At 46.0% G+C, this 18,139-nt stretch overlaps 1 protein-coding gene across 1 annotated transcript in view; it reads left to right on the forward strand.

The window, feature by feature from the left end:
* PABPC1 (poly(A) binding protein cytoplasmic 1) overlaps nucleotides 1-18,139 on the forward strand; it is a 1,472,855-nt gene that overhangs the window by 757,669 nt on the left and 697,047 nt on the right. Inside the window, exons 6-7 of the mRNA XM_044075161.1 lie at nucleotides 15,283-15,420; nucleotides 15,506-15,601. Coding sequence (XP_043931096.1) covers nucleotides 15,283-15,420; nucleotides 15,506-15,601 — 234 coding nt within the window. The remainder of the gene's footprint in view (nucleotides 1-15,282; nucleotides 15,421-15,505; nucleotides 15,602-18,139) is intronic.

Here is an 18,139-nt window from a genome sequence, read left to right on the forward strand (position 1 = left end):
ATTCCTATCATACCTTGCCTACGCCTGGAGTTCCTATGGTGGGCAGAAGCCTGCCACCAAAACAAGGGATTACCATTCACACTACCCCCTGCCTCCCAGACCCTAACTACAGATGCATCAGACTTTGTATGGGGGGGCTCACCTGGCAGGGAAGTGCATTCAGGGCAAATGGAACCCAAATCAAATGCACCTACATATCAATCAAAAAGAAATGTTAGCTGTACAGAATGCTCTGACAGCCTTTATGGACTACATTCTTCCAGGACAACTAATGGTAAAGATGGACAACACCACAGTTATGTGGTACATAAACAAGCAAGGGGGTACACATTCCTACCCCCTCTGCAGACTAGCCATGGCATTGTGGACCACAGCCCTGAGCTACCAAGTGCATCTACAAGCTCAGTTCCTGCCAGAAAAGCTGAATACACTGACAGACGGACTAAGCAGAAACCTCATGGATCCACACGAGTGAAACTGGAACCACGGATTTTCATCATGTTGACAAACAAATGGGGGAGCCCAGACATAGATCTATTTGCCTCCCCCAAGAATTACCAGTTGGACAAGTTTTCCACAAGGACTTACCCACAAGCCTGGAAAGTGTATGCTCTGTCCTTCAGCTGGAAAAATCTTATCAGTCTACGCTTTTCTGCCTCTGCTCTCCAAAGTTCTACTAAAAGTCAAACAGGACAAACCAAAGATGATTTTGATTGCTCCAGACTGGCCGTGCCAACACTGGTACCCCCTCCTGCGCAGTGTCGCAAATACCTCCAAGGCAGCTGCCTCAGACCCCCTTCCCTGCTGTCTCAGCAGGAGAACCAAATTCTGCACCCTCAGCTTCCAACATTAAACCTTGCAGCCTGGCTAATCACTTAAATTCAACCTCATCATCCCTCAGCAAACCTGTGATGGATGTCATCTTGGAGGCGAGGAGATCTAGTACTAGAAAATCTTGTGCTGACAAATGGAAAAGATTCTGCGCCTGGAACTAATCTTTAGGGATGAGCACAGCAACTCCCAATTTACCTCAGATGTTGCAATACTCAACTGCGATGCTTCACAAGGGCCTGTCTTTTTCCTTCATTAAAATCCACACCTCAGCTATTTCAGCTCACTTGTAACAGAACCACCCCTCTTCTCTCATCCTCTGCTCAAGCAGCATCTCAGAGGGGCAAAGAATTTGAGACCACCCAGGAGAGCTCCAACCCCTGCCTGGGACCTTAACTTTGTTTTGGAGAAACGCACTCTACTTCCTCTCAAGCCAGCTGCTACTGCAGAGTTAAAATTTCTTTCTTGGAAAACAGCCTTCCTTGTAGCAATCACTTCAGCTAGAAGGATGTCTGAATTACAGGCCCTTATGGCAGTCAAGCCTTTCATCATCTTTCATGCGGACAGGGTATCTCTCCGGACCAATCCATCCTTCATACCCAAGGTGGTTTCCAGTGTGGCTCTTAATTAGTCCATTCATTTGCCAACCTTCTTTCCCAATCCACAGAACAAAGGGGAAGGGGTACTGCATTCCTTAGACTTGCACAGACAACTTAGATTCTACTTGGACAGGACTAAACCTCATAGGAAATCTGAACAACTGCTGGTGGCATTTGCTGCAGGGGCAGAGGGGAAGGCTATTTCAAAGCAAACCATTTCTAAATGGATAGGCCATTGCATTCATTTCTGCTATAAGCACCATGGAAAACCTATCTCCCAAGGGATCAGACCTCTCTCCACCAGGGCTGCATCTACCTCGACAGCCATTCTCAGAGGCGTCCCTACCGGGAACATCCTAGAAGCTGCTACCTGGAGTTCTATACATAATTTTACCAAACATTATCATTTGCCAATTTTCTCTAAATCTAAAGCTGGCTTTGCCACTGCAGTCTTGCAGGGCCTTTATAGCTGGTCCTAATGCTATCTAAATTCCTCCTCCCAACCATAGTTTTGGGCATCTACCCAAATGTAATGACTGCAACAGTAAAACACTAAGAACATAGTACAGTTGTGTGCACTTACCATAAATGTAGATTTTCGAGTGTATTTACTGTAGCAGTCCTGGTTACCCTCCCTCCAACCCCTTAACTTCTTTTGGCTACACCTCTACTTTCCTTTACTATGCTTAAAAGCCTTTTTGGTGTATTTGCGTTTTTGTTGGAGGTATATCTTTGTACTTCTGTATTTAATTGCTCCCCATTAGGAGGGCACCTGACATCTGGGGCAAGAAAATGTGATGTAATGATGTTGGCTGCATGTTTTTATACCCCTGACGTCATGGAAGAAGGGACAGCAACCAACGCAAGACCCAGTACTAATCAGGCCGACTGAGGGCTACCTGCAAGCAGATAACCCAAATGTAATGACTGCAACAATGAATACACTCTAACATCTACATTTATGGTAAGTGTACATGACTTTACTTTCTACTTGCTTAAGACAAAACCCCACAAAATCTGATAGGAAGTGAGAATAACAAGCAAATGTCTCCAGGTGGATTGCCAGTTGCATTGCCTTTTGCAAACATGGAAAGTTGTACCAGGTGAGATCAGGACCCATGTGTGCCTTTCCGTTTTGTCCTGGAAGCAGTTTACATGGTTCAGTCCTTACCTTTTCCAGTCACTACAGCCTGGCTTCTGCTTCTAGGACTAGATCAGGGTTTGCCTCTGTCCTTATGCAGAGGTTCCTATTCTCTGCGTCGTAATCGGTCTATTCTCCCATCTTACTTTAGCTTCTGACTTCTTCCTAGAAGTAAGTACTGCAGCTTTGCATGACTATAGCACAGTTGTGTAGGCACTTACCATAGATGCTGATGTTTAGGCATCTTCACTGTTACGTTATCTATTCCCTTCTGCCTGTCCCTTTTACCTGCTTTTGTAACAAGGTTGAGGTTGATGCCCATCACTACTGTGACCCTTCTCCTGTGGACACTTCTGGATAGGTCATGCCCCCTGGCTACTGTGGAGAGCGTGGGATTCCAGACAGGGCAAGAAAGACCTAAAGAAATTATATTTGTCGGTAACCCTTTGTAACCTTGGAAGGGAAAAAGTCTGGTAATCAGGCAGTCTTGCAGTTTCTGTTCAGGGCAGGAAAGCCCAAATGTGACTCTGCAGCAATGAAGTTGCTTTTAACATTTGCTCTGGGCAGTTTGATAACAGTTTTGAGAGGAAAAGGTGACTGACTGGTGATCAGGTTTGATAAAGGAGGGGATTATGAAGTCCCCACTCTGGGCCAGTAATGAGGCCTGAATCCTCATCAATGGCGCTGGAAAGGGATGTTCACTTGGAACAAAAATGGATGCACCCAGTGTTTCTAGATGCAGCTGTCTCCACAGAGTGCATTTTCCCTTAAGAGCACACACGGAACACACACAGTCTGGGGTCTGGATTTCTGTCTCCCTCCAGGTCCCCAATAAGACTCCCCACTGGCACAGCCAGAGTTGAGACCTAAGCCGAGTGTCCAAGCCAGGTTTTCCTGCACCTGTTGTGTGAAACCATTGATCTGAAGTAGTTACTTCATTTGATCTGCAACCTGTGGGTAGTCGGATCCGACCTCGGATCCGAGCCGGCAGCTTTCCAAGCTTCAAGATCCGAGCTCCTAGCTCCTCCCCTACCCATAATCCCTTGCTACCAACCACATTACCTCAGATCGTTTTTTGCCGCGGCTAAAGACGGTTGCTTCTCTGTGAAGAGCTCCTAGCACTTGGTGAGATTGTTCCATTTTTTCGATAAATAACCTATTTCTTAAGTATTTTATAGTTTAATACGTGTGTGTGTGTGTTGTTTTTATTATCAAACCCTCCAATTCCTAAAAAAAAAAAAAAACTCTTTCTTCTTAGTTTTAACTTGGCTCTCCCCCTCCCCCCCTGTTTAGTGTTTGGGTGTGTGTGTGAGAGGATAATGGCTGAATCTAAAGCTATTTTTTCAAAGTGTACTGAGTGTGGCCACAAGCTTTCCCCAGCTGATGGCCACACTCAGTGCGTTTTATGTCTGGGGCAACACATTTGTCGGAGGCCTGCCAGATCTGTGTGGCCTTCAACCCTCGGGCACTTAGGGACAGGAAGAACAAGCTGATCCTGGCGGGAAAACTCCCTCAGGAATCAGCTTCTTCTTCCTCTCCCAGCCGAGCCCAAGCTACTCCTGTAGCTTCGGCGCCGGCTACTCCGGTAGCGGTACCTGGGACTCAACCTCCCTTATCCGGTACTAGCTCTGTGGAGTCTGGGTCTTCTTCCCATAAAGAGAAGAAACAACATAGAGAGAGGGATGGTCATTCTTCTAAAAGGCGGGCAGAGTCTCATCCCTCGGCTGCACCTGCGAAGTTGCTGAAGTCCCCTGAGAGGGTCTCCGGATCCTTGTCCTCTCGGCTCCGTTCACCTTCTTTCTCTCTGGAGCCGGAGGAGGAGGATAGGTCTCCCTCGAGGTCTTCGAGGCGGCCTTCCCGGCCTGCCTCGACTACCTCTTCGCGGTCCACCAGAAGCATCTCCGAGGCAGACATGGATCGGATTATGCGAAGATTTTTGCAGACCCAGATGCAGATGGGGATGCTCTTGCCTCCCCCCCCCCCCCCCTTGGGAGGGACGGCAGCCCCCATTTTTGCCCCGATCGCTCCTTCTCAGACCTGTTTTCGGGTCTCGAAGTTGTCGGATCCAGGCCCTTTCGGATCCGGGGATACATTGGCGCCGACAGGGTTAGTATCTTCGACGCCGACTATGCCTTCGAGCTTGTCGGATCCAAGCCCTCGGGGCCGAGGGTTGAGCATCGGATCCAAGGGAGTGGTTGTGTCTTCGGCGCCGACTGGGTCGGAGCACACTGCTACCTCGGATCCGATTGCTTCGGCTCCGACCCCGATCATCTCCTCGGAGCCGAAGAGGTTGCTTTCTCAGGCTGGTGATGGTGAATCTCCTTCAGGTTTTGAGGTGGTTGAGAGGGTACTGTCGAGATCATCCAGGTCCCCGACCGGGCCTTCGGATCCACCCGTACCCCCACTGTATCAGGGTCTGTTTTCGATCATCCGTCCATCTGGACAGCCTGCCCAAAGCCTCCAGCTAGTTCCCAGGGAGGAACACCACCCGGTGGACGAGCCCTCTTCGGACTGTCCCGCCGAAGAGGTACCTCGAAAGCACCAGTGCAGAAGGAGGCACCTGGACTCCCCCAAGTCCATTACCACAGATACGGATTTGGAGGATACGGAGGGTTCCCCAAGGTCACCCTCTGAAGATGTCGCATTTGGAGACATCATGGAAATGTTGCGTATAAGAGGGGGAGGGGGTCTGCCCAAAAACCCTCCCTGGACAAATCCGTATTCCTGGAGGCCTTTGAGGCAGGCCCATCTACCTCCTGGGTGTCCCCCCACAGCCGACCCCTTGGTGGACTTAATTACCACCAGGGCTTGGAAGGAGTCTGACACCGTGGATCCTATCCCTAGATGCCCGGATAAGGTCCTCAGCCCTCCCTCTGATAGACTTTCTTGGTCCAAAGGCGCACCGTTTGATGCTATGTTGGTGGTGGCTGCCACGAAGAGAGAACTTGCCCAAGAACGTTCCTCGGTCCATCCGCCGGACAATGAGTCCCGAGCCTTGGACCGTATTGGGAAGCAGATGTTTGCTTCAGCAACCTTTGCCATAAGGTCGCTGAACTACATGGCACACTTATCTGGCTGCAACGTGACTTAATTAAGGAATACGCTGCAGCCCCTCCGGAGTCCATGTCGGTCTCAGACAAAAAGGTTTTTGAGACTCGAATGGCCACTCTAAAGTCCATCTCAAATACATCTATGCGGCTTCTTTCCCATGCCACAGAAGGAGCCGCTAGAGCCAACGGAGCGGGAGTAGTCTTAAGACGGCAGTCCTGGCTCCGCCTCTGCGACTTCACGGATCCCTTCAAGGCATCCTTCGCGAACGCCCCTTACGATTGTTCGGCCTTATTTGGCTCAACAGTTCGTGACACGCTTGTCCAAAGCGAGAAGGATGGGAAGACGGTCGGCCGTTTGAGTCCGCTTCTCTAACTCCCAAAGATCCTTTTCTAGGAATCAGAGGGGGCAAAAGAAGCTGTGGTTTCATAAATCTCAGCGATCCCGTCCTGCTGCGGGCAACTCGTCCTCTAGAGGCAGAGGAGGACAGAGTGGACGCCGGCCCAGGGGCAGGGGGGGCCCGCGTAACTTCGGGTCAAGAGAACCTTTCTCGGAGGGACCCGCGCAACAGCCTTGAGGGCTTGCCCGACTGTCCCTCTCTGGAGGCAGTCAGGGGGCGATTATCGGAGCACCGATCAAAGTGGGAGTCCATTACAAACGATCGATGGGTGCTCCGGATAATATCCAGAGGTTACACCATACCGTTCTTACAACCCCCCCCCCCCAGACCCAGATATCTCCCCGATGTTCCACCCCATCAAAGGGAGTCCGCAACTTTAGAAATTTCGTAGTTGCTTAGAAAGAGCCATCCAGCCCGTCCCCCCAGATCAGTCCGGATCGGGTTATTACTCCAGGTTCTTCTTGGTGCCAAAGAAAACGGGGGACCTCAGACCCATTCTAGACCTTTCGTCCCTGAACATGTTTATACCCAAGGAAAAGTTCCGAGTGGTCACTCTTCAATCTATTGTCCCCCTTCTGCAGGAGAATGACTGGATGTGCTCGTTGGACCTCAGCGACACGTACTACCATATACTAATGGACAGACGGTCCAGGAGGTTCTTCTGCTTCCGGCTAGGAACCAGTCATTATCAGTTCAGGGTTCTTCCATTTGGCCTAACCTCAGCCCCCAGAGTGTTTACCAAAGTCGTGGCAGTGGTTGCAGCCCACCTGAGACTCCAGGGCATTCAGGTGTTCCCTTACCTGGACGACTGGCTCCTCACCGCCCCCAACAAGCATCTTCTGGTTACGGCGAGAGATTATGCCCTATCTCTGTTCGGCCAACTGGGCATCTCAGTCAGTTTAAAGAAGTCCTGCCTGTGCCCTACTCAAGCCTTAGAATTCATAGGGGCCAGGTTGGATACTCGAATCTCCAGAGTAGTTCTAACACCGGCCAGAATAAACAGTTTATACTGCCAAGTCTTGGACATTCTTCAGAGCCCCGCTCCTCCAGCAGGATTAGTCCTGAGGGCGTTAGGATCTATGTCGGCGGCGATCGGCCTCTCTCTCCATGCTCGTCTGCGAATGCGAGTATTGCAGTGGACTCTACAGGTCCAATGGTCTCTTTCGGCCCATCCCTTGGACATGCCGATTCCCCTGAGCAGAGCATGCAGGGACTCCCTACTTTGGTGGTTGTAAGCACAGGAACTCAAAGAAGGGAGACCCTTTGTGATTCCCCCAGCCGAAGCCACGTTGACCACAGACGCTTCCTGCCTCGGGTGGGGCGGGCATTACGCAGGCAAGTCAGTCCAAGGCACGTGGACTTCTCTAGAGACTGCATTGCATATCAACGTCTTAGAGATGAGGGCAGTGCTGTTGGCGTTGCAAGCTCTCCATCACCTTCTACCTCTGGGGACTATTGCAATCCAGACGGACAACATGTCCGTTGTCTGGTACATAAACAAACAGGGAGGGACCAGATCTTACCCCCTGTGACGAGAAGCCATGAGAGTGTGGGAATGGGCCATTTCCACCAGCCGCTTTCTGATAGCAACGCACATTCCGGGACGGACCAACATATTAGCGGACAGCCTGAGTCGGGTATTTCTCAGCCCTTACGAGTGGTCTCTGAATCCCTCTGTCGCGAAGCAGATATTCCTCAAATGGTGTCAGCCTCACTGTGACCTTTTTGCCTCGCCCCTGAACTCAAAATGCAGCGATTACTTCGCGATAGTTCCCCCCAAAGGGGAATCCCCCAGGGACGCTCTGGTTCATGCTTGACCGTCCGGTCTTCTTTATGCATATCCTCCTCTTCCTCTGATGATGAAATTCATCCAGAAAGCCTGTCGTTTGGGGAGCAGAGTGATTCTCATTGCCCCATTCTGGCCTCGACAAGTCTGGTTCCCCTTTCTGCAGTCTCACAGTGTGGCCCCCCCATGGATTCTGGATCCCAGACCGGACCTAATCTCGCATCCGACGAGATGCCACACTCCAAACCTGGTCAGCCTCAGGCTCACGGCCTGGCTGATCCAGTTCCATTAATGGCAAGGACTCCCGGCATCTCATCCCCGGTTAAGGCTATTCTGGTGGCAGCTCATAAACCATCCACCAGAAAACTCTACAACAGTAAGTGGAAACGTTTTTCCATCTGGGCAAAGGATAAGGAATTAGATCCCTTTACGGTCCCTATTCCCACTATCCTGGACTTTCTATCCCTCCTTTTTAGGCAGGGAGCTAGTGCGTCCACCATTAAAGTCCAACTTGCAGCCATCTCTCATTATCATGTGGGGGATGGCATAAATTCTTTGGCGTCAGCTAAAATCTGCAAAGCCTTCTTAAAAGGCGTGTTTCTCTTAAAGCCTCCCATTAAACCGGCTATGCCTCCATGGGATCTTACCTTGGTCTTACAAGCATTAACAGGACCACCTTTCGAACCGGCGGCCTCAGTGCCTTTAAAATTCTTATCTTGGAAAATGGCCTTCTTGGTTGCTATCACCTCTGCCAAGCGGGTATCAGAGTTGCAAGCTTTGTGCATTAAGTATCCATACCTTATTTTTCACAAAGATAGGGTGGCCCTCAGGACTAATCCTTCTTTTCTGCCTAAGGTAGCCACAGAGACTAACATTAATCATTCTATTAACCTCCCTGTTTTCTTTCCTAGTTTCCAAAACAAAGGTGAATACATATTGCACAAATTGGATGTGCACAGACAACTACGTTTTTATTTGCATAGGACTAAAGATTTCCGCAAGTCAGACCAGTTGTTCGTTTCTTAAGCTAAATCAGCCATGGGCGAACCAATTTCTAAGGTGACAGTAGCAAATTGGATCTCTCAATGTATCAGACAAGCATACATTTCAGCTGGGAAACCAGCCCCGGTTGTCGTTCGGGCACATTCTACTAGATCTGTGGCTACCTCACCAGCTTTTTGGTCTAGAGTTCCAGTAGATGATATCTGTTCAGCAGCTACTTGGTCTTCTTCCCATACGTTCATTTCTCATTACAAGCTGGACATGATCTGCAGAAGTAGGGCTTCCTTTGGCTCCGCGGTGCTTAGGAATATCCTTCTGTAGGGACCACCCAGGGCCTTTAGGTAAGCTGGGGACTCTGTCCCACAGGTTGCAGATCAAATGAAGTAACTACTTCAGATAAAGAAGTTATGTACTCACCATAACGTTCCATCTGAGTAGATACTTCATTTGTCTGCAACCGACCCCCCTGCCATTCCCCGAACCTCGGTATAATATTGTCCTGTGGAGAATTTCTTCTCCATCTTTAGCTTATAGGGCAAAATAACCGATCTGAGGTAATGTGGTTGGTAGCAAGGGATTATGGGTAGGGGAAGGAGCTAGGAGCTCGGATCTTGAAGCTTGGAAAGCTGCCGGCTCGGATCCGAGGTCGGATCCGACTACCCACAGGTTGCAGACAAATGAAGTATCTACTCAGATGGAACGTTATGGTGAGTACATAACTTCTTTCTTCATGTCCCTACCCCAAACCGCTGACACGCACACGACCACGCACCCACCCCTAGGAAAGGCTGTCAGATTTACTAGCTGTGCCCCCTTTTACCTAGAGTATAAGGTAGTTGCACAGCCACCAGACACTCCAAAGCAAGCTATTTTACGGCTTTTGCAAGGGTACCCAATTATACTGACAGAAATTAATATAAATGGTAGTTTGACCAACAGAAAGGCTTTCAGGAGCAGCCAGAGCTGTCGCCAAATATATAACGTACTCTGAGATTAAAATGTTTTCTAAAAGACCAGCCCCAAAAGGTTTAAATACATTTAATAAATAAGACAAGAACATGAAAATGCTAAATATCTGTTCACAGTAAACTCCAGAGTTTGTCACAGGAAGTATTAAAAAATAACACAGGTGGACAGGTTCACACAGTTACGGAAAAAAACAAACTAATCTCACTATATTTTCCTGACTGACCTAAAGAATTATTCTCTGGCTACTTACTAGAGCAAGGCAGGATGAAATAGGTGAGAGATCTTCCTTTTGTCAGATTACAAAAATAGAGTGCAATGAGACTTCAGTCTCACCTAGTGTTAAAATATTTTTAGTGATTACAAAATGACATCACATACATCTGGTCATCTGACTTCTGGTTTCCATGTCACCCCCTTTGCTAGAAGCTGTCAGGATTTAGCACACGTGTCAATACACACACACACACCCTTGCTAAGATTTGCTGCATCTCCTGGAAGTTGTAAAACAATTTCAAACCTCCACCCTTCCAGAGTAGCAATTAGTTTACACCAAAGACAATGCAGAAAGCTTCCTAGTACAAATTATTTGTCTCTGGCTGCATTGAGAACTGACTGTAAGATACTGTCTTTATGGTATAGGCCCAGTAATTTAATTTCAGAATATTTTTAAAGTCAGGTGGATTGAGATTAACCTCTTCTCTTCCAGTATCCTTTAAGATATATACATTTAGAGAGTTACAATAATTCATGTATGTTTCTTTTTCTGTTCAGCAGGGCACACTGTTGGTACACTTAACACAAGCAGCTTTACAAATACATTTTTCAACAAGCATCTGTACAAATCAGTTTGATATACAAATGACATATACTTCTTTACAAAATTCCAGCTAGCTGTGCTGGTATGTTACACATCCACTGCCCTACTTTTCTTGGCATAGCTGGCAATACCTCACGTTGTCACAGGATAACTATTAAGTGCATATGCAGAGGCGACAGGGTTTGGTGCATTTTCCCTTTTTATGGTAACTTGGAGAATATGATGGCTGTTATAAGCTGATAGGGTTTAATGCCCATCAGTCATCACCTCCCTTGCTGACACATTGGGTCTCCCTGGAATGACACCAGTTGTTGAAACTGGTTATTTTTGTTTAAAATTGGCATCCATTTTAGAAGGAAGTTGCTGTTCAAGGCATGTCTCATCTTTCTTGCATGTCTGAATGTAGAGCGCAACTAATTATCCCTCCCTCTTTCCCAGGGTGGAGTGTGTAAGGTTATGTTCCCTAATATAGAGGACATTGAGAGCCTACTCATACTTACAGTGAAGGGACCTAAGGTCTCTGGTTATTGTTAATCCTGAGGCTACCGAATTAGCTGAATGTGATAGTGGCCCTTAGCTGGAGCATCACTGTGTCTTATTATGGTGTCTAACTCGTTACAGCTAACTGAATCTCCAGGAGTTTTTGCAGTTACCTCCTCCTGTGCCTCTAGGCATCAAATATTGCTTGTTCATCTTCTTTTGGCTTCCCCCGTTGGCAGTGGAGTTTTGTTTAATGAAATCTTGGAAAGTGAGAGGATGCCTGAGGAATGGAGAAAGTATTTTTGTATCGATTTTTAAGAATAAGGGTGATGTGCAGTGCTGTAGTAACTACAGAGGGATTAAGTTGATCAGTCACAGCATGAAGTTATGGGAAAGAGTAGTGGAAGCTAGGTTAAGAAAGGAGGTGATGATTAGTGATCAGCAGTATGATTTCATGCCAGGAAAGAGCACTACAGATGCAATGTTTGCTCTGTGTGTTGCTGGAGAAGTACAGAGAAGGTCAGGAGGAGTTGCATTGTGTCTTTATGGACTTGAGAAAGCATATGACAGGGTGCCTAGAGAGGAGTTGTGGTATTGTATGAGGAAGTCAGAAGTGTCAGAGAAGTATGTAAGAGTGGTACAGGATATGTACGAGTGTAGTGTGGCAGAGGTGAGAGTGACGGATGCATTTAAGGTGGAGGTGGGATTACATCAAGGATCAGCTCTGAGCCCTTTATTTGCAATGGTGATGGACAGGTTGACAGATGAGATCAGACAGAGTCCCCATGGACTATGATGTTTGCAGATGACATTGTGATCTGTAGTGAGAGTAGGGAACAGGTGGAGGGAAACCTTGGAGATGTGGAGATATGCTCTAGAGAGAAGAGGAATGAAGGTCAGCAGGACTAAGAATATGTGTGTGAATGAGAGGGAAGATAGAAGAATGGTGAAGATGCAGAGAGTAGAGGTGGTGAAGGTGGATGAGTTTAAATACTTGGGATCAACAGTTCAGAGTAATGGTGAGTGTGGAAGAGAGGTGGAGGAGAGTACAGGCAGGATCGAGTGGGTGGAGAAGAGTGTCAGGAATGATTTGTGACAAGCCGAGTACCAGTAAGAGTGAAAGGGAAGGTCTACAAGAGGGTAGTGAGACCAGCTATGTTATATGGGTTGGAGACAGTGGCATTAACAAAGGCAGGTGTCAGAGCTTGACATGGCAGAGTTGAAGATGTGAAGATTTGCACCGGGTGTGACGAGGATGGACAGGATTAGGAATAAGTATATTAGAGGGTCAGCCCAGGTTGGAAGGTTTGGAGACAAAGCCAGAGAGGCAAGATTACGTTGGTTTGGACATGTGCTGAGGAGGGATGCTGAGTATATTGGGAAAAAGATGCTAAGGATGAAGCTGTTAGGTAACAGGAAAAGAGGAAGACCTAAGATAAGGTTTATGGATGTGAGAGAGGACATGCAGGTGGTTGGTGTGACAGAGCAAGATGCAGAGGACAGGAAGAAATGGAAACAGTTGATCTGCTGTGGTGACCCCTAATGGGAGCAGCCGAAAGAAGATGATGAACAAGCAATATTTGCTTGTTCATATTTTCATTAATTCCAAATCCACGCTACGTACAACGTATCAGAATATTTTATCTTTAAGCATACATAATGATTGCAAGTAATTATGTTGGTGTTTTTGATTTGTCAATGAGTATTTGTTGGAATTGTAAGGTGATAACTTCATTTTTTTAAAGGCTCCAGCCACACTCATTGGGAGTTAAAGGTACACACACAAAATAGCTGTACTGGAGGGAATGAGTTAATCACCATGTGTGGCTACACCCTTCAGAGCCCTTATGGGAGTAGCTGTGGAGCGAGTGACTCATTTTACACTTTAACATTTGCCATTCTCCTAAATAAGGAAACAAGAAACCTTGCGGGGGGAATTTTCATTGACTTTACCAAGGCATTCATATGGCTGACAACTCCCTGCTTTCAACTCCCTTTGTAGGCATCTGCTCACAAGCTACACAGTGGTTCTCCAACTTCCTGTTTGACAGATCATTCTTCATGCAGCTTGTGTCCACAAAATCTCTGAATGCTCCACTGCGTAAAGGCATCCCACAAGGTTCCATTCTGTCTTTAATAAACTTCCATTAGACTTCCGTACTTAATCATTTTACTCTGCAGATGACATGGTAATTTACAGATACGGCCCCATCTCATGTAGTGTCTCTAACCTTCATGTAGATGTCTCACTTCATCAATGTCGCAGTCTCAGTGAAAACAAAACTATTGCTAAATGTGCATGGGGACAACCCCATTGCTTCAAAAAAATGTTTCCATAATTGGAATGTCACGTGAACAGTAGACAGTTGAAAACTTTCACCCCTAGAAATACCTTTCTGTATAGTTAGATCCTTTTACAGTTGCATCCATATAGCTAAAGCAGAATTAAACTACTATTCTTGACGATCTCATTTGTTTCCTAAAAGTAGAGCTGCTGTAGGCAAATGAGTTGTCTTTACAGCTTGAGTGCACCCAACTTTTAATGCAGTTTACTTCTAAAAGGAGATTAAGCAGCAATGAATTGAGGCTGTAGCTGCAAGATTCTGCTTAGACCATTTGAAAATAAGACCTTGCATCTAGAGAAACTAGAGGCACTTAACCCAGAGCAAGGATGTAATGAATCTGATTTACAAATGTACTTTTGCATATGAAATTAATATATTACCTAACATTGACTACTCTGCTGTAAGTTTATATACACTTTTCTTTGAATGTTTTCCTCATTACTTTGTGTAGTTACAAACACTGAACCTGAAAATATTCCATTCAGTGCAGTGTTGTTCGCTGGTTGACTAAATCATAAATTTCACAGACGTTGCACATTCGATTCTCAGTTAGAGCGTCTTCTGTGTGTCGACGTGTGTGAATGGGTGTTCCTTCGTTGAAGGTTGTGCGTTAGGCCCGTCAAGCCAGCACGTAAAAATCTACTGCCAATCATTAGCGGACTGGAGTTCCGCTGTGGCGACCCCTAACCGGGAAAAGCCGAAAGACAGTAGTAGTAGTAGTAGTAGTAGTGGCAGATGAATTTGCAGGTAAAAATGTATTAGAGGGAGTAGTAGTGTGTGGCCAAGGCTCGTTTAGCTGCCTCTGCAAAAGTGGGCCGTTCTTAGTTGGGTGTTATGTAAACATAAGCTGCTTTATTCGCCTGTAGTAGGAGGTTAGACTAAACCTCTGACAAGTCGTGTCACATATAATGATGAAAGCAAGTGATTGCTGGCACAAAGCAGTTACTGCAGTGGCTCATGATTTGAAAGCAAGCAGTGTAGCAACAGAAGAGAGCAAACTGCTAATCCATATCAACAGTTAACAGTAATTGAAGATTTCCTAACTGGTGATCTGCAAAGACCAGCTTAGAAGAGCGTCAACTATATGCGGTTACGTGTATATAAAAAATCTTGGTCGGTTTTAACTTTAAAGACCTCAGAAAAAATTGGTGGGAAGTCCTGAAAAAACAGTCACACCTGGTAATACCAAGCCAATAGTATGAGATTAATTGTGGTGCTGTGTAATTAACTGCATTTAAGTGCATGCTGCTTAGCACAGCACAGCAGGACCAGCTCTAGTTGAAACAAGAGTAATGTACAAGCAAAGTCCGAACCACAACAAGCTCAGTATACCATAGCTCAGCACAATATAGCACTGGCCTGTACATACAACCGCCCATGTACTAAACAGCCATATGCTTAAAGGGGGAAAATGTCAGTCCGCAGCAATGGAACAAATGCCAGTTAGAAACACTCAGGAAAAAGCTAGTTGAGACAGATAAACTCAGAACACTTCCTCCTCTTTCCAGGAACAGTCAACCCCAAGTCAGTTACCTGCTGTCTAATAAGGCAGATAAAATGACACTTGCATCATATCCAAATCTCTGGTGAAATAAGGGCAGTACACCAAATACAGCTAGGAAGGACTCCAGCCAGCTCAGTACAGTAAATGTGCTGCATTGAAGAAGTTCATTTAGACTTGCCTGGAAGTATTGTCACGGCTTTCATAATTTTTCTGGTTCTTTTGTACATATTTTAAAAAAGCACATTTTGAAAGACGAGTACACACACAGATGTCATTGATTTCATATGTAGTATACTTCATTGTAAACGAGCACTGCTTGTTTCTAGTATGTTTGGCACTAACTGACCTTTTTTATTCTAGGCTGTTGATGACATGAATGGAAAAGAACTTAATGGAAAACAGATCTATGTTGGCCGTGCCCAAAAGAAAGTGGAGAGGCAAACGGAGCTGAAACGCAAGTTTGAACAAATGAAGCAAGACAGGATTACCAGATATCAGGTTACCAATGTTAACTGGTTACCATTGTTAAATGGCATATCAACATTGAATGCAGACAAAATTCTTACATGTACTTTTGTTTTAGGGTGTCAACCTTTATGTGAAAAATCTGGATGATGGAATTGATGATGAGCGTCTGCGAAAGGAATTTTCGCCTTTTGGAACCATTACTAGTGCAAAGGTAAACAAGATTTAAAACTGCCAATTGTATGAGTAAAATATTGCATTGTATTTTTCAGTGGTTTGATAGTGCCTGAGCCAATAAAGTCATACTGAAGAAAACTTAAGCAGTTGCTGCAAAGCTGGCCATTGCATGGTGGCACATCTCTGTCTCGACAGAAAAAATGGTCTGAATCATTTTTTTTCTCCCAATAAGTTGGCATTGTCATGCTTTTGCTGAAGGTGAATTTTAAGACATACATTTGTCAACATGCTTTGTTATTTTAATGGGCCATGGTAGTGTGTAGGAAAACAGTCTTGCCTCCTTCACTGTTAAGGTTTTTAGTTTATTCTCAGTCGCACTGAGACATGCGGGATTTCATCTGTGAAGAGGTGTACCAATTAGTCACATTATGTGGATTCAGTATAAACTAGAAAGGGAAATTGTCTGGTGTGGCAAAATGTCCATCAGAGTGATGTAATTGGAATTCTTTAGATCAAGATGGACAGTCTGCTGAAAACTTTCGAGAGTTGCTAGAATCGTAAGAAGAGGTAGAAGTTAGTAGTTTTCTACACTACAAGGTAATTGTATTGGATATCTGACAGACGCATGACTAAAGTCAGTCTTGTCCAGATGACATTAAAAGTAGTTTTGACAAATTTCTATTTTATTACTTTCCATTCCTGGTCTGTTTTCCAGTCCTGGCTGATGCCACTGTTCAGAGTTTTCAGAGAGGTGGCAAGGACTTTATCCAGCTTTGCCTGAATTTCCATAACTTTTCATTAGTGGGAGAACCTGTATAAATCAGGCATACAGGTCATCTCATCTGTTTTAAGAGCAGTCTTCAAAGGCACAGGTCAGAGCTGTCATTCTTTTCATTTCTTTTTTTTTTTTTTTTTTTGCGATGGGAGCTATCTTCTGATCTGAAGTTGTTGTTTTCATTTAATCTTCAACCTGTGGGAATATGGATCTGACTCTGCCTCATTTTCCAGCATCAGCTCCAAGCTCCTCCCCTACCCACAATGCCCCCTGTCTCCTTCCTCCCCTCAGATCCATTTGCCGCCCGTTCAGTCAGCATCATGATCTGTTAGCTCAGTTTCCTAGTAAGTGAAGGTCATTTTCTGGTGGTCTTTCTTTCTTTTTCACCCTTCCTAATTATTTTTCTCTAGATGTTCTTCGTGTTTCACTGTTGCAGTCATTACACTTGGGCTATCCTGCTGTCAGGTTACCCTCAGTCGGCCTGAATTCCAAAATCTTGGTCCGGCGTCGGTTGCTGTTGCCTCTTCCCTGACGTCAGTGCGCCAGGGGTATAAAAGATGCACCCGATGCCATTTTCTTCAGTCTTTCTTGCCGTGCGGTGCCCGAAGCAGATGCAGTTCGCAAGTGCCGGTCGGCCGACTCCTGAGATTTTCGTGTTCGAATTTCAGATCCGAAGTCTTCATTAAAAGCTAAGTACCCCATTGGGGAAAACTTTTTTCTTGCTCCAGACCGATGTCAGAAAAAGTTAATAATTGCATTTCTTGTGGAAAGCAAATACCTCATAAGGATTTTCATTCTTACTGTATTCCTTGCCTAGGCCCCTGACTATGACGTTGCTTGTTGGTTTTGTGCTAGATTTAACCAGCGCACTATAAAGCGCCTGTACGATTTCGCATTTCACTATTTTGGCAGAAGATTTAATTACACGATGCCATCGGATAGTCAGCCGACTACCACAATTCACAAGAAACGAAAAGAAAAGGACAGACATCCGAGGTCCAAGACTGACGAGGCTTCTTCTAAGCCAGTCGCCGGTTCGCCAGCTCTCAGCAAGGCGCTTTCGCAGCCCCTGATGCCCGCTACTTTGGAACTGCAGGCCGCCATAGACTCCCACGTGGAGTCGCCTAGGCTGCAAGAAGCTCAAGGTATTGGACCTTCGGAAACTATTCCCTCAGATGGGTCCGGAGCCGCTGAGCAGGCATCGGCTTCTGAGGGTGTTTTCAGACCTACTCAATTGTACATTAAAGCGACTCCAGCTACAAAGGCAAAGACTAAAGCATCTTTAAAAACAAAGAAACAAGTACAACAGCCTCATGGCCAGGTCTCCATGCCCAAAAAAACAGATGTTCAAAATGGCCAGAGACTTTGATCAGGGGTTCCCACCCCCTCCTGATAAGAGGCCTAGGCAAGAGACAGAATATGAATCTTCAGATCAGGTTTCAATTTCTTCAGATTCCTCTTCTGATCAGGAATACTCTCTTCCCCCCTATGAGGATTCTGATGCTGAAGAAATCTATTCTTTCAGCCTCTCCTCCTGAGGATTACTCTTTTGGGGAAACCTTGCATACCATGAGGGAACATTTCCACTGGGAGAGCCAAGATTATTCTGAATCTAAGAAAAGGCTCAGGGACTTCCTTTTACTCCCACAACACAGGCCCCTAGCTATTCCACCTGTTAGACATTGTAGATGTATTTTCAGAGTCCAGTCTGACCCCTGACTCCTTACCTCCAGCTCCTGTTTAGCCGGACAGGTACTACAGGGAGCTTGACTCTCATAAATTCCTTTTCAAAAACCCTGC

Source organism: Protopterus annectens, chromosome 6.part0 (assembly GCF_019279795.1).
Source record: "Protopterus annectens isolate FY-2018-M chromosome 6.part0, PAN1.0, whole genome shotgun sequence".
NCBI classification, from domain to species: domain Eukaryota; kingdom Metazoa; phylum Chordata; order Ceratodontiformes; family Protopteridae; genus Protopterus; species Protopterus annectens.